This window comes from Mus musculus, chromosome 10 (genome assembly GCF_000001635.26).
Source record: "Mus musculus strain C57BL/6J chromosome 10, GRCm38.p6 C57BL/6J".
Classification (NCBI taxonomy): Eukaryota; Metazoa; Chordata; class Mammalia; order Rodentia; family Muridae; genus Mus; species Mus musculus.
The window spans coordinates 92966071-92981446 of record NC_000076.6 but is presented as its reverse complement, the minus strand read 5'-3'; the positions used below and the strand labels follow the sequence as shown (position 1 = coordinate 92981446).

The 15376-nt window shown below is 41.2% G+C and overlaps 1 protein-coding gene across 9 annotated transcripts in view; it reads left to right on the top strand.

The window, feature by feature from the left end:
- Cfap54 (cilia and flagella associated protein 54) overlaps positions 1–15376 on the top strand; it is a 307879-nt gene that overhangs the window by 102041 nt on the left and 190462 nt on the right. For all 9 annotated transcript variants that reach the window (NM_001347060.2, XM_011243636.3, XM_011243638.2 and 6 more), the window contains 6 exons: positions 2373–2462; positions 4363–4489; positions 8748–8862; positions 9463–9560; positions 11526–11756; positions 13825–13967. In NM_001347060.2, the coding sequence (NP_001333989.1) occupies positions 2373–2462; positions 4363–4489; positions 8748–8862; positions 9463–9560; positions 11526–11756; positions 13825–13967 (804 nt within the window). The remainder of the gene's footprint in view (positions 1–2372; positions 2463–4362; positions 4490–8747; positions 8863–9462; positions 9561–11525; positions 11757–13824; positions 13968–15376) is intronic.

Here is a 15376-nt window from a genome sequence, read left to right as displayed (position 1 = left end):
TGTCATTATTTATGATGTTGTTCATCATAGGAGGAAGTCAGGACAGGCACTCAAACAGGGCAGGAACCTGGAGGCAGGAGCTGAGGCAGAGGCCATGGAGCAGTGCTGCTCTCTGGCTTGTTTCCCATAGCTTGCTCAGCCTGCTTCCTTATAGAACCCAGGACCTCCAGCCCAGGGATGACACCACCCACACTGGACATCCCTGGACCCTGCCCATGGTAGCAGAACACATCTTTTCTTTTTTTTTAATTTAAATTGGGTATCTTCTTTATTTACATTTCAAAAATTCCCTTTTCTGGTCCCCCTCTCCTCTAAGCCCCCTATCCCATCCCCCTCTCCCTGCTTCTATGAGGGTATTACCCCACCCACCCACCTACTCCTGCCTCTCTGCCCTGGCATTCCCCTATACTGGGGCATCAAGCCTTCACAGGACCATGGGCCTCTCCTCCCATGCATGCCTGACAAGGCCATCCTCTGCTACATATGCGGCTGGAGCCATGGGTCCCTCCATGTGTACCCTTTGGTTGGTGGTTTAGTCCCTGGGAGCTCTGGAGGGGGGTCTGGTTGGTTGATATTATTGTTCTTCCTATGGGGTTGCAAAACCCTTTAGCCCTTCAGTCCTTTCTCTAACTCCTCCATTGGGGACCCCATGCTCAGTCCAATGGTTGGCTGTGCGCATCCGCCTCTGTATTTGTTAGGCTCTGGCAGAGCCTCTCAGGAGACAGCTATATTGGGCTCCTGTCAGCAAGTACTTGTTGGCATCCACAATAGTGTCTGGGTTTGGTGACTGTTTATGGGATGGATCCCCAGGTAGGGCAGTGTCTAGATGGCCTTTCCTTCAGTCTCTGCTCCACACTTTGTCTCCGTATTTCTTCCTGTGAATATTTTGTTACCCCTTCTAAGAACGGTCAAAGTATCCACACTTTGGTCTTCCTTCTTCTTGAGTTCCATATGGTCTGTGAATTGATCTTGGGTATTCTGAGCTTTTGGGCTAATATCCACTTATCAGTGAGTGCAGACCATGTGTTTATGTTGTGGGAACTGACTGGGAAGCAAACGTATTGGTAGTAGTGTTTGAGAGGGGTGGGTGGCCTCGACTTGGGAGTTGCTGCCCTAAAGGCAACTATGCAAGGGAGAAGCCCAGGGTTGTATAGCCTGAACTTTGACCTACATGTAGTGGTGAAGGGTCAGCCTAATTTCAGGTCATCATCCTAGAGTAACTTTAGGGTGGACTGATGTGTTAATGTAATGATCAGCTTTTTGGACTTTGCAGTTTGCAAGGTCACCTGGGAACTTGATTTACTTTTTGATAATTGTTTGTTTGTTTTTAAGCACACTAAGTATTGCAGAAGAAAAAACACTTACTCATCATTTCCCCACGAGGGTGGGCTTTGGGGAACTGAGTGAACACTCGGTTCCACCTCACCTCTGTTGGCTTTCTCTCACTCTCAACATACTTCTTGTCTGTTTCAGGCTGATTTTTTGAGCCTGATGTTATATTGTTCTCATAATCGGTAAACCTACTTTAGGGCAAACTTTAATTATCTAATTATATGCATAAAAGTATGATTTCTTAAAATGTAAAATGAATTATTTATCCCAATATCAACAAAATTTTATTAAGCAATAAAACCTATTACTAGCTACACAGTAAATTTAGTAACAATAACAATGATTTTGTGTAGGGGTCGCCTATGTGTGAGACACCATTTTAAATACATTAAATAATTGTGCAAAATCTGTATAACAACCAGATAAGGAAATTGCTCTTATCTTCACCTCAAAGGCAAGAACTCCAGAGGCAGGAGGTAGAGACTTTAAAAATGGCCCACCCTGGCCCATCCCAACCCACCCTGGCCCACCCCAACCCACCCCACCCCACCTCACTCCATCCTACCCCCAACCATCAAATTTCACAGTTCAAAAGTGTCATGGTCAGAGCTTGAATGGAGGTGGGATGCGTGGTGCTTACAAGTAGTCACAGCACTCCACAGGCTGAGGCAGGAGGACCACAGGTTTCAGGTGAGGCTGCTACATAATGAGTCCATGTCTTAACACCAAGAAAGTGGAACTTGACCCATACTGGCTCCGGTGGCTGTGCTGCAGGCTTATAGGGTGACTCCCTGAGGGCGGGTTAGTGTCACAGCTAGAGCTTGTTAGTTGCCCCTTAAATTTTATGGGGAAGGAAAGTAATTGAACTTTTAAATTCCCCCTCCAAAATATGACATATTTGATATTTTAAGGTCCATGCTTTAGTTTTTAGTTGAGTATTTCCCCTATTTAAACAAAACCAAAACCAAAAACTTTCTAAACCATTTGTATTTGTTTTTATTTATTATTATTATTATTATTTATTTATTTTTTTACCATAGTCAACTCAGCTGAACTATCCGGATCGGAGGACCCTATCTTCCTTTACCCTATAGTTTTGAACTGGACGGTGAAGGGCGCCATGAAGGAAGGTGAGTGGCTGGCAGGAAGTGGCTTCTGCTGCAGGCTGGCTTCTGTTGTTTGCTCAGAGGTCCCTCCGGTGCTCGCCATTGCCATCCACTGAGAAGAAGGCAAGCTCTTGACTGCTGGGTAATTGAGAAAGCTCAACAGGTGCCTGAAAGCCTGGGAAGAAAGAGCCTTCCTGGAGGCTTGGAAGCAAACGGGTGTCATTGATGAAACTGACAAAAAGAAGGGCACTGGAAAGAGCGGTGGTTTTAAAATGAAGCCAGGGAGGAATGGCAGCATTTTTATTTAGCTTGGAGGGATGTGTGGAGAAAAACAGTATAAGAGGTGACTAGCGCTTTCTCCTGGTAGCTATATGTGGCAAGCAGCTTCAGCTGTATCTCTCTCTCTCTTTTTTTTTTTTTTTTGGTTTACATTGATTTATTGCTTTTCTGTTACTATTGATACTGACTACATTCTATAGTATTGGTCTTAATGCATAAAATTGTATCTCTTATTGTTGAGGTTTTTGTAGGATAAACCAAATATGCAGTATAAAATTATCAGTGGCCCTTGGAATAAAACAGTAGCTCACCCAACACAGACTCCTTTAATATTCATAAGTAAGAAATGTAACCAATAAGGGGGTTCATCCATCTCTCTCTCTTAACCCTGTAGTCCTTGCCTAGGGATGGGGTCCCCCCACAAGGTTTCACCTTAGTTCGCTGTTGTTGCCAGTGTTCAGCATGATACAGTGTTGCAATAACATTAGGCCTAGGGATTTTTAACAGAGATAGATGTTATCAGTTTGGGTTAGGGGCCCATGGTTAGTTCTCTGTATTTTGACCAGTTGTGGCTTTCTGTAATGGTCTCTCTCTGCTGCCAAAGGAATCGTCTTTGACAAGTGGTGAGAACTACATTTATCTGTGGATATGATTTTTTTATTTCATTTTTTTATTAGCTATTTTCTTCATTTACATTTCCAATGCTATCCCAAAAGTCCCCAATACCCTCCCCCCACTCCCCTACCCACCCACTTCCACTTCTTGGCCCTGGCGTTCCCCTGTACTGAGGCATATAAAGTTTGCAAGACCAATAGGCCTCTCTTCCCAATGATGGCCAACTAGGCCCTCTACTGATATGTATGCAGCTAGAGGCATGAGCTCTGGGGGTACTGGTTAGTTCATATTGTTGTTCCACCTATAGGGTTGTCGACCGCTTCAGCTCCTTGGGTACTTTCTCTAGCTTCTCTATTGGGGGCTCTGTGATCCATCCAATAGCTGACTGTGAGCATCCACTTCTGTGTTTGCTAGGCCCCGGCATAGCCTCACAAGAGACAGCTATATCAGGGTCCTTTCAGCAAAATGCTGGTGTATGCAATGGTGTCAGCGTTTGGAGGCTGATTGTGGGATGGATCCCCGGGTATGGCAATCTCTACATGGTCCATCCTTTCGTCTCAGCTCCAAACTTTGTCTCTGTAACTCCTTCCATGGGTGTTTTGTTCCTAATTCTAAGAAGGGGCATGATTTTTTAATACAAACTCTCTCTCTCTCTCTCTCTCTCTCTCTCTCTCTCTCTCTCTCTCTCTCTCTCTCTCTCTCTCTCTCTCCATATACATATATTACTACATGGACTTACCAGGTTGTATTTATATAAAATCATTTGTGTGTATATGTGTGTGTAGCAATAATTTAAAAACCGACGCCATGATTTTAAGAGGGGATGGAGGGGGCATGGTGGAGATTGGAAAGGGAGGGGAAGAATGGTGTAATTATATTTTAATTAAAAGTGAAATAAAAGAAATAGACAGGGAATCTAAAAGATTAATAGACAAGCTTGTTGTGACTAAGGACAGCTAGCACTAGGAACCTTGCAGCACAAGGGACACTAGTAACTAACTCTCCAACAATGAACTTCTTGTTTCTATAGTCATGAAATTTAAGCAAAGACCAAGATTCCTGGAATTCTTTACACAAATTATGCTCAAATGCATGAACGATGAGAAGTTTCATCTCATGGTGGAGATATCTGCCCCTGTTTATGACTTCTTGAAAAGGTACGAGTCAGTTTAGTTCTGCAAATGTCTTGGACTTTTACAAAGGTAGACAGAAAAAGTGGGTGATAAACGTAATTGGGAGTCAATAGACAGAGAAGGTTTGTGTCTGTGTGGGCAACTGACTAACCATAAAAGTCTATCTCCACCTGAACTAAGCAGCTAGACCAGTGCGTGTTCCCATCACTAACAGCAAATACAGCAGGCCACTTCCACTGGGTCAGTATGAGTTATTGTCTCCCTAGGTTGTCAGCTCATTCTCGCTGGAGGTTTAGAGTCTAGTTTGCATGTATACCATGTGTTCCTGGTTCTGTCATAATGAGCAGAGCCATTTCTTGGGGGTCCCATTTGTGTATGTGGATAAGATGTTCTCAGGAGTAATAAGCTTTCACAGTTCCTCTATTTCCTAAGCTGGAATGATTGTTTTTACTCTCCAAGAAAATTATAATGTCTCACACCAGATACATTCACCTTGTCTTCAGACCACTGACAAGTGTCTGTCATCATGGGTACCATGTCCCATCTGAATAAAATTAACAGCAAATAACATGACATTTATTTTTAAAATGCCACCCAAACGAAGGCAACCAACACAGAAACATTCCTTCTAAAATAGATACCTTGTTTCTGAAAGCCAAAGCTTGGGATATATCGGCATAATAGTTTCAAAAGGAGGAGACTGTCTATTAGGTATAATAGGCCATGGCAGCCAGAGAACTGGTCAGGGTTAGAAAGTCGTACTCAACTATAAAGCGGTCAAGACTTGGGAAGTCAGAAGTTGTTTGTAGTGTTCGGGCAAGTTGCAAGGACCATCAAAGTCAATAATAATAATAATAACAACAATAATAAAAATAGTAACGATAGTTCGTCTGAAAGCTAAAGGATGAAATGTGCCATGAACATGAGTACCGCCATCATAAATACCTGAGGCTGGATACTGAGTGGTGCAGCTGGCTGAGGCAGTGGCAGACACGTAAGCTTTGAGGCCAAGGAGACATTTTCAGACGTCTTCACTAAGGGGTAGATTGGGAGTGGAGCAGAGTCAGGTCTGTTTGCTGACATGCGTGGCATGCTTCAGCCTGTGTAGTTCTTCATTCTGTACCAGGTCGATTTCCACCTGCATGCCTCCTGATCGCAGCATCCCACGTTATGCTTAACAGGATGCGAGTTAAACCTTAGCCTTGGTAGTCTGTGAGATGTTCCGGCACTACAGAAAGCACAGTCCCTGTTAGGTGATTTATGTCACCTTTTCATGCCCAATATAGTTGACTTTACAGGTTGTATTTATAAACCCCAGTGATGGTATTCCATGAAGGTTTGCAAAGAGAAACAATGATGATCTCATGGCTTAAAATGCCACGTACAGATATGGGGAGTCGGCCTGGCTGTTAAGAGCACTTCCTGCTCTTCTATAGGTCACTGGTTTTGTTGGCAGCATGTATGTTGGGCAGTGTACAACTGTACACTCTAGCTTTCCTGTAGCTCTAGCTTCAGGTGACTGATGCCCTCTTCTGGCCTCTGTGTTCACACACATACACACACACACACACATATGAACACACACAATTGAAAGAAAACTCACTTGAAAACAGACCTAACGAGAAAAGATACACATATACATAACTGGAAGGATAAATTTATGTCTCCATCCTGTAGAGAATAAATGTCTCTTAAAGCTTTTAGGAGACCACCGATAAAAGAAATCTGACCTGTTAGAGGCAGCCAGAGCAGCAGCTATAGACAGATCCTTAGCTTTAGAAACTTCTATTACAGAGCAGAGAAAAAGAGATTAAATGTGTTTTTATGAAAGTCAAGAAATAATAATAATAAAAAAACAAATTTAAGAAAGCCATAGGAAAATTAAACTAAAGGTAAAAAAGCATCAATTATAAGCTGGTTTGAAGTCAGCTCAGTTGCCACCAAGGATCATTCTTTAGGAGTAAGAGTAAAAGAAGAAAATTTCCAAGTAGCGTAATCATAAAAGGAGAAGCATGGGTAACTGGAACAGAAAATAAATTTAAAACCATAGTTGAAAGTGCTAAGTACCTGGGGAAGATTATAACAGCTGAGAAAAGCAGCAGAAACATTTGGATAGCTCAATTTTGTTCAGGGCAATTCTCTCATATTTTAAAGAAATGAATACTTTCCTTTTGTATGCAGCTGTTTATCGTATATCAATAAGACTGTTTAATCAACTCGGTGCAGAGAGCAAACAAGTAGGAAGAAGCATGAGTCACATGTCCTGAGCAGTAGACAGAGACAGAAATACCAATAAATACCAGCTCAGAAGTCCAGTTGTCAAATAAAGATTTGATTCTTAGTGCAGAGAGAGTAGGCAATATGAAAACATAATTGTCACTGTGAACCACAGGAACCATTAGGAGTTTTCTAAAAAATTATCTGGTAAATTCAATGATTATTCCTGTAAAATTAAGATCATACGATTTTCTATTAAATTAAGCCCCAAACAAGGAAACTCATTTTACCTTCTGACAATTAGCACTGCTTCGTAAGTTCTTGCCAGTATATTAAGGAAAGAAATTAGATCAGGAGATTTTATGATTACCGCAGCATGGAGAATTAAAAATGGTAAATGGATTCCACAGTGAAGCCCTCTGAAAGTGGAGACATTCGCAAGTAATTGTTTCTTTTAACTTAATCAAAAGACAATTAGCAGAACCCGTTGAATTCATAGGAAAGTTAGATGCAAAATCAATAGCTTTCCTATATAAACTTGAAAGTATAATGAAAAAAAATCCCATTTTTACAGAGTGTATGATTAAATTTCCCAGAGACTGTGTGTGAGGGTTGACTAATATAAAAAAGACCCAACATATTTTTAGACTCAACATATTTTTATATAAGACACATATTTTATATAAAATGAAAAGTCAGTACATTACTTTATAGTCAGCCACAGTTTGTAAAGGTTTCTATTACCTTAAATTTACTTTGTTGGTTTATTATTATAATTTTGGTGCAGTTTCTGACAGAGAAATTGGAGAATGGGCTAGAATCATGAATGGTATTTAAAAATGAGAAACAATGAAGGAAGGATTCACATTGTCCAATAATGAATCAAAACCAAAGGGAGGGGTTGGGGGATTGCTCAGTAGGTAAGAACACTTGCTGGATAAGCAGGTGAGCCCGAGTCCCATCTCTAGCATCTACGTAAGTACCCTGTATGACCAAGAACACACAAAACACTAGTACTGTGGGTGGTAGACAGAGAATTTCTGAGGCTTGCTGGCTACCAGAATAGCCAAAATAGCCATCCCCAAATTTCAGAGAGAAATCCTGTCATGGGGGAGGGAGAGGAAGTATAAAAGACCAGATCAAAGTATCTTATGTTATCCTCTGCCGACCATGCCTGTATAGCTGTTCTTTCAAACACACACGTAGATACAACACACATACACTCACATACACACACACACGGGGGGGGGGAGAGGGGGGAGAGGGAGAGGCAGAGATAGACACATACACAGAGACAGAGACAGAGGGACAGAGGGACAGAGAGAGGGACAGGGACAGAAAGAGAGCACAACCTCTACTAGGAACAAGATTAATTTTGATCATAGAGTGTATTCTAGCGCAGGACTCAACTATCTAGACTCAGTCAGTCATTGTGTTAACCTTGCAGTTTGGTATTTCACTCAAGATTTTGATCCCTGTTCAACATTTTGAAGCAGAATGTTCCAGAAAAATGTATGCATTTCAGGAAAATTGGCTGACTAATCTCAATAGCAAGATATGGAGAGGGACCTTATGGTGTCTGGAAAGTGGGACGCCATGCTGGAAAAATAAGGCTGAGTGCTCCCAAGAGGAGGGGAGGAGGGAGAACGCTCAGCAAATGGCAGTGGCCTTTGGGAGCTTACACAGGATGGACTGAGAAAAGACCGAAGTCGGTTAAAATTTTTGGTCAGAATTTGAGTAGGTAACCGTAGATTCTCTTCAGTCCAATCCTGTCCAGCCTACACTGTACTTTCAGCCCTTTCTCCTCCCCCCTCCCCCCCGTACACATGTGTGCCCTTTTCACAAGTTTCAGTGTCAATGGCATTGTATTATCAGGATGTCAGCTATTCTGGATGTCCAGGGATCCCCACTGAGTGCTGCACGGAGCGGGCTGCCCCCCGCACCCTTCCTTTTTGCAGTTTCAACCACCACAGTGTTCACTAGAGATTCATTACTTTCATGTTGTTGCCATTATTATTTTTTGCATATTTTTCTGATCAATGTTTTCTTTTCGTGTGTGGATTAGGAGAAATGAGTCCCTTATTGGAGTGAAAAGGATAAAATATAAGGAGACTGTCATTTCTAGGAGGGCACTCAAGTCTCCCAGTAAGTTTAAAGCCATAGTGATCGAGATTGGCAAGGTAAGTAGCTTTTAAAACTGTGTTTGGAACTTTAAATTCATAAAATGGATGAAAAGATTGTATATCTAGAGATGGCTGATTATATTTTGATTTGTTAAAATATGAAACAGAAATAAGTACAGACATCTAATTTTATAATTTCATAATAAGTTATACATTCTAAAAGAATCACATAGATATTCTCACAGTCAGATGTTTTTGTCTACAGAGGTCGGTTTTTACTTTTTATAATTACTTATTTATATATGTTTACTTATTTGGGTATTTTCCCTGTATATATGTTTGTGTACCAAATGAGCAACTGGTCTCACAGAGGCTAGATAAGGGCCCAAGATCCTCTGGAACTAGAGTTACAGATAGTTGTGAGTCAACCTGTAAGTGCTGGGAATGGAACCCAGGCCCCCTGAAAGAGCAGCAAGTGATCTTAACTGCTGAGCCACCTCTCCATCCCCTTGATAGTAATTATAATTAAAGGATGTAGGAAAAGCAGTGTGCTTCCAGGGCAGAAGGTAAGCATTGCAGTATGTGTGGGATGCAGGGTGGGGGAGATGTTTATGTTCCAAGTTTACCTCTGTAAGATCGTTTCTCTCTTCCATGAAGAGTTCAGACTTAACAAGAAGACGAAGGAAGAAAAAGAAAACTCTAAAAGACTTTTTCTACAAGAATCCATCCATTTTTGATATGGCAGAGCTGGACAGGTATTAATGAATACGTGTTAGGCACTACTTTGGGTAGTAGGGTATCCCGGAAAACCTGATATACAAAACAATCAAACTCAGTGGGTCACACACACAAAGAAGACATGAAACTAGGCAGTGGGGGTTGGGGTGGCGCGTGGGTTAGTTGTTGAGAAAAAGGACTCTGGTGGGACAGAGGAGGAAAGGAGAGAGGAGAAGGGAGGATGGAACTAGTAAAATTCATTATGTAAGTGTATGAAACGGTCAAACAGTAGAAGTTCGAGAGCATCCTGGTTCTCAAGGCACTTGTGTAGTAACGATTGGAAGAGCAGTAACCAACTCCAATTATCGAGTGCCGTGAATGGGGTCTGCTACAGAGCATTGGCCACAGAGCCATTGATGGTAGCCAGTAGTTGAGACCAGGTTGGGAGCTTTTTGTTTTCTGAGGACCTAGGATTCTTTTAGAAGACTTATTTTTATTTCATGTATAGGAGTAGTTTGCCCCTCAGGCATGTATGTGTAACACATGTGTACAGTGCCCATGAAGGTCAGAAGAGAGTACACTTGGACTAAAATTACAGATAGCCATGAGCTGCCATCATGGGTACTGGGAACTGAACCCAGGTCCTCTGGAAGAGCAGCCAGGGCTCTTAGATGAGCCATCTCTCCTCTCAATTATAATCGTTTAGATGGTGCCATCTGTTGGATAGTCTGTTCTCAAATAGTGGATTCTGTTGTCCCTGCCACCTTTGTTATTTACAGGCTATTCATGGATTTAGTTTTGGGATCTCTTCTCTGTCCCGTTTGTCTATTTGTCTATTTTCTGAACTAACAACCTACTATTGCGATGACTTTGGCTTTAAAGTAAAACTTGTTTGTCCGATAGAAAACGTCCCTCCAGCGCCTTGTTTTCCCTCTCTCAGGTCCTGACTAATCTTTCAGAAAATAGTTCCGACTTGCTTTCTGAATAATAGGAAGTATTCTATTGTGACTTTGAAAAGAGAATCGAATATATACACCCACTCGGGAAGTTTTGTTTTGTTTCTTTGCAACTCTGTATCTTTCTTTTAGAAGACAGGCTGCATTTTAAGAGCTTGTAATGTTTTTTAATACATTGTGTGGTTTCTCCCTAAATGTGTTACTTCCCTTTTGTTAGCTACATAAATTATTAGTTTTGTATGGATTTTTAAAACTACATTTCTGGATTCTTCTATTCTTTGAATAGAGATATAATAGAATCTTGGTATAAAGGCTGTCTACATGACTTGGTAATTTACTCCTGGGTTCAAGTCCGTCTGTGTGGATGGTTATAGAATGTACAGAGAATGAAGCCCTGGTTTATTCCTTCCCACGGTTCCTTCCTACATTTTTTTTTCTTCTTGTTGCTTATAGGATAAGACCTCAAGATAATCCTCCAGATCCTGTGATATGGACATAGTTGTCATGACATGGGTTTTAAATAGATTTTCTTCAGATAATTAAAGATTTATATGTACTTAAGGGAAACAGACCCCATAAGCTCTTTAGTTTCTAAGGACCTCTGTGACTCTTTACAATATCACAAACCACGATGCAAGCAGAAATGCAACCTGATGACTTTATTTAGAGTATAGCAACTATGTGTGAATCCATACCTGCGCCTCTCTGTGTATCTACTTAGTTCTAGGCAATCCACAGGACATACAGGGCACTCACCACCATAGTGATGGAGAAGCAAAGCATTTTTTGAACTGGAACATGCAAGATTCTGAAAGGCCATCAAGTGGCATCTCTGCCCCTCTGAAGCTTCTCCTTGCAGCGTCCTTCCCACACTTTTTCACGTCTTAAGCACCAAGGGAATCTTAAATGAGCCAAACCCATGTGCATATGTGTAGTCAAGCAACTTCACGATACATTCTGTACAAAGCAGAATCATTCTTCTTTATTTAATGTCTGTCGGTCGGTCTGTTTATTGTATAATGTCAAAACATCTTTCTCCCTTGGCAGAAACAAGAGAACGGACGTCAGGAAAATGGCATACCGGAGCCTGAGTGATAACCTGAACCCCTTAATCTTAACGTACGTTAGACGAAAGAGATTCCATCAAATACTTCTTGAGGAGTTGCCCTGGAGAGCTCAGATGAACCTCTATCTGGCGAATGCTCACTTCCACTTGTTTTTACAAAAGCTGACCGAGCGCACAAAGGAGAGACTCGGCTCATCGTATTCAAGTGTCAGGTATAGAATGATGCTGGTGCCATCCCCCCCCCACCTTCATCTCCTGGGCTTAGACTGGGCATTTGTATGCTCGAGGCCTCAGTTCAGCAAGGTTGTCAGAATGTCTACATTACACTGGTCATCGCTGTGTTTTCTATAGTTTGTTATGTTGGTTTCTTTCCCAAATACATGCTCAATAATGTCCAGTGTGGTGCTAATTTGCATGTGCCTTGAATACGATTATCAGTGTAGTGTCCAGTGTGAGGTTGGCCCTGTAATACCTGTTGATGTTAGCAGACATCATGCCACTGTCCCTTTCCTTCAGAGATATTTTTGGAGGCTTGTAAAAACAAGAGATCATACTTTCTAATATGAGATTTATGCCACGACTTCAACATGCAACTTGAGATCTTATTCTGTACCCCTGGCTAAGTGCTGAGGTAGATACAAAGAGAAGACTATATTATTGAATGCTAGGTATTTGTGGCAAAAGTGATATCAAGTCTTCCATCCAAAACAATACTTGGTGAGGAACATAGGGCAGTGAGCTAGATGCCTCAGGTATGCAGAGATGGACAAGATATATGTATTGGAGTCTGATAGTGTATTATAAGCACCCGTGCATAACTCTATTTGATGGTAGATGGTAGAGTGCATATAAATTCTTTGTAACAACCTGGTGGCTTTCTTCCGGCTTGACCTTTTAGGGAGGGGTTCATGGAGATGTTACCCCTGGGTGTCTTGTCGATAGATAGGTAATGTTTAGCAATGACCAGCCAGAGAAGCAGATATTCTTGATCGTTGAAGTCACAAAAGTCATAGTACAGGTAGGAAACTGGAGAGAACCCCAAAGAGTCTGACCAAAATCTCGGGCAAATGAAAGAGGTAGTGAGAAATAGAATAATCAGTCAGTACCGAGTCATGAAGTGTCATCCATCCGTTTATGCTAAGTCTGAGTGCACTTTGTTGTATGTGAAAGGGGATGATTAAGGGGGTTTGAGCAGGACCATGATAAGGAGTTTCCTTGGCAGGAGCACACAAAATGGGATGGCTCAGGAAAAGACTGGAGAAAAGGATATGAAGTAAGTGGGCGTTTATTTCAGTAAACCAATGAGGCAAAGAAATGCAGGTTAAAATCCAAAATGAACTTGGCCCTTCTTTCCATTTCGCCACAAGTTTGGTTAGAACCTTGGAAGACAAATCGCACAAAACTGCTCCTCAGAGATCTGCATTCTAGTAGCTAGCCAAGCTGGTCACAATGGCTACGAATCTGATGCTGAAGCTGGCCTAAGAGGATGGTGATAGCTTAGGTAGGCCACAGAGTGAGTCTAGTTCCTTAGGAAGCAATAGTTAGCTTAATAATGTGGCCCATGGCAGAGAAGAGACAGGCTTTTTTAGTATCCTCTGGGAACCCAGAAGTCTTCTTGTCATATGTCATCAACTCTGCCTGATGATGGCACAATAAAACAATCAGTGGTCAAGGTTATGCCAGTGGTAATTTGCTGATAACTTTGATTTTATTATGATTAGTAGTATATGCTTGGCATTTATCTTTATAACATATTTAGTGCTCAGATCTTATTTTTAAAAAGAAACAGCCATTATCTTCACTGAGTTATACCTAAGTCATGTTATTTTTATTGTTCTAATAGTATTTATTTATTGTAATAGTAGGGATTAAACCTAGAGCCTTACACAGGTTAGGCAACTGCTCTACCTCAGAGTTGTATCCCTAGCCCAACATAAATTATTGCTTTAGAACTCAGAGTAGAGAGGCTTTTTTTCCCCATATTCAAGGGTCCTTTTAGGGAAGGATACAGTGTTTAAACTCCTAACAGTAAGGTTATATTATATAATCTCAAAAGTCCATGCTAAAGTGCTGGGGGGGGGGGCTGATTACCTGCCAAGAGAACCTATGGTCTAAGATCACAACTAAAAATGTTTTAAAAACAAAAATTAGCTGAATTTAAAAGACAGTTCAGTTTCGTTTGTTGTTTCATCTGAAATATATATGTGTGTATATACACGCATATATGTATTATATATATGTATATATATATATGCATGAATATATTGGTTCTCTTTTCAGCTTCCGGTCATGTGACCCTAACCTCTTCTCATTGTTCCACTCTGGAACAGTGTTACCAACAGCAAAGCTGACTGTAGACAGCTACAATGCAATGATGGATGCCCTCACTGTCTCTAAGAAAAAGAAGCACAACCAAACCACAGGTAAAAGAAACGTGCTCACTGGCAACTCTATCAAATGCCTCTAAATTTTTACTCACTAACTCAAACAGCATATGACACATGTGTGTATTCACGTGTACACACACACACACACACACACACACACACACACACACACACACGAACTGATAGATATATGTGCCATTTTAAAAAGCCCAGCCATTTAGTTGTGTTAGTATATTTTGGTAATTGCTCTCCTTAACTTTAATTACGTATTCAGCGTTCCACCAAAAATATCTTGACTGCTCGGCAAATGTAAGGATTAGAAGCTTCTGACCGTTCTGTAAGCACTGTAAAGTCAGCACAAGACACCCCAAGACTAAGTTCTCAGCACTAAGGAATTTTATTTGCCCCAGACGGGCAAAGGGCAGGAAATAAGAGACAAAGACAGGAGATGGAGGATGAGTGAGAAAGGGAAGAGAACAGGAGGTGGGAGTAGGGAAGGGACATTTGCCCTGGAGGGACAAAAGATTTCTTCTGGGTATAGAGGAGACAGACTTGACAGATGTGGCTCATAGGAAAATGTGGGTTTATAAAGGCAGAAAGGAAAACCCTGGGTTAGGATGAGTTTGTTTGTTGTGATTAGGCTTGTTAATTAGGTGAGCCAAAGGGGGCTTTTGATAGCTGGACTTCAAGACTGTGATAGATGGCCTTTGGTAGTCAGCCTTAGGAGAAGGAAGTGACCAAATATGGAAATAGACCTTGGTGGCTAACTTTAGGAATGCAATCTAATGGCTTTTAAGCAAGGAAGAAGGAGTAGGGAAAGGGCAAGGCCTGTCGGAGCCATGTTTGAGTATGGCTGCCATATTTGAGCATGGCCTGCTAGAACCCCTTCAAAATCAAGCTGGGGAGGCTTTGCTGTGTGATATCTGAGTGGATGACCTTTTTCAAGTAGGTTCCACCAATGTACTGTTATGGCCAGGCACAGATACCATCAGGATAGCTGATTTTAAACTTCGGGATAGTCAACCGTTGCCCTACAGTCTTGAATTTGCATCCTCTATGAAAGCATACATTAAGGGCAGTGCAATAATATTTTGCTTACAGGAAAAGAAGTGCTGTCATATGGTCTGGTTTCTACAGTCTCTGGGTAGTGGAGACATATAGGCATGGAGGTCCTCACATCTGGATGCTGTGCTGCATTTTTGCCTGTCAAATTTGGTTGATTTTTAACCCATTCCTATAAAGATGAAAGAATGTGAAATACTATTTTTAAGCAACAGGTTTTTTTCTACCTTGACTACTATCCATTTCACAAATAAAAATTTGTTTCTAGTGTCTTTATGCTCTTAAAAATCCATCAATTTAGATTTTATACTGTCATTAAAAGATTCATTTTATGTGTATTTTGATAGCTTGTATGTATGTGTAACATGTGTATATCTAGTGGT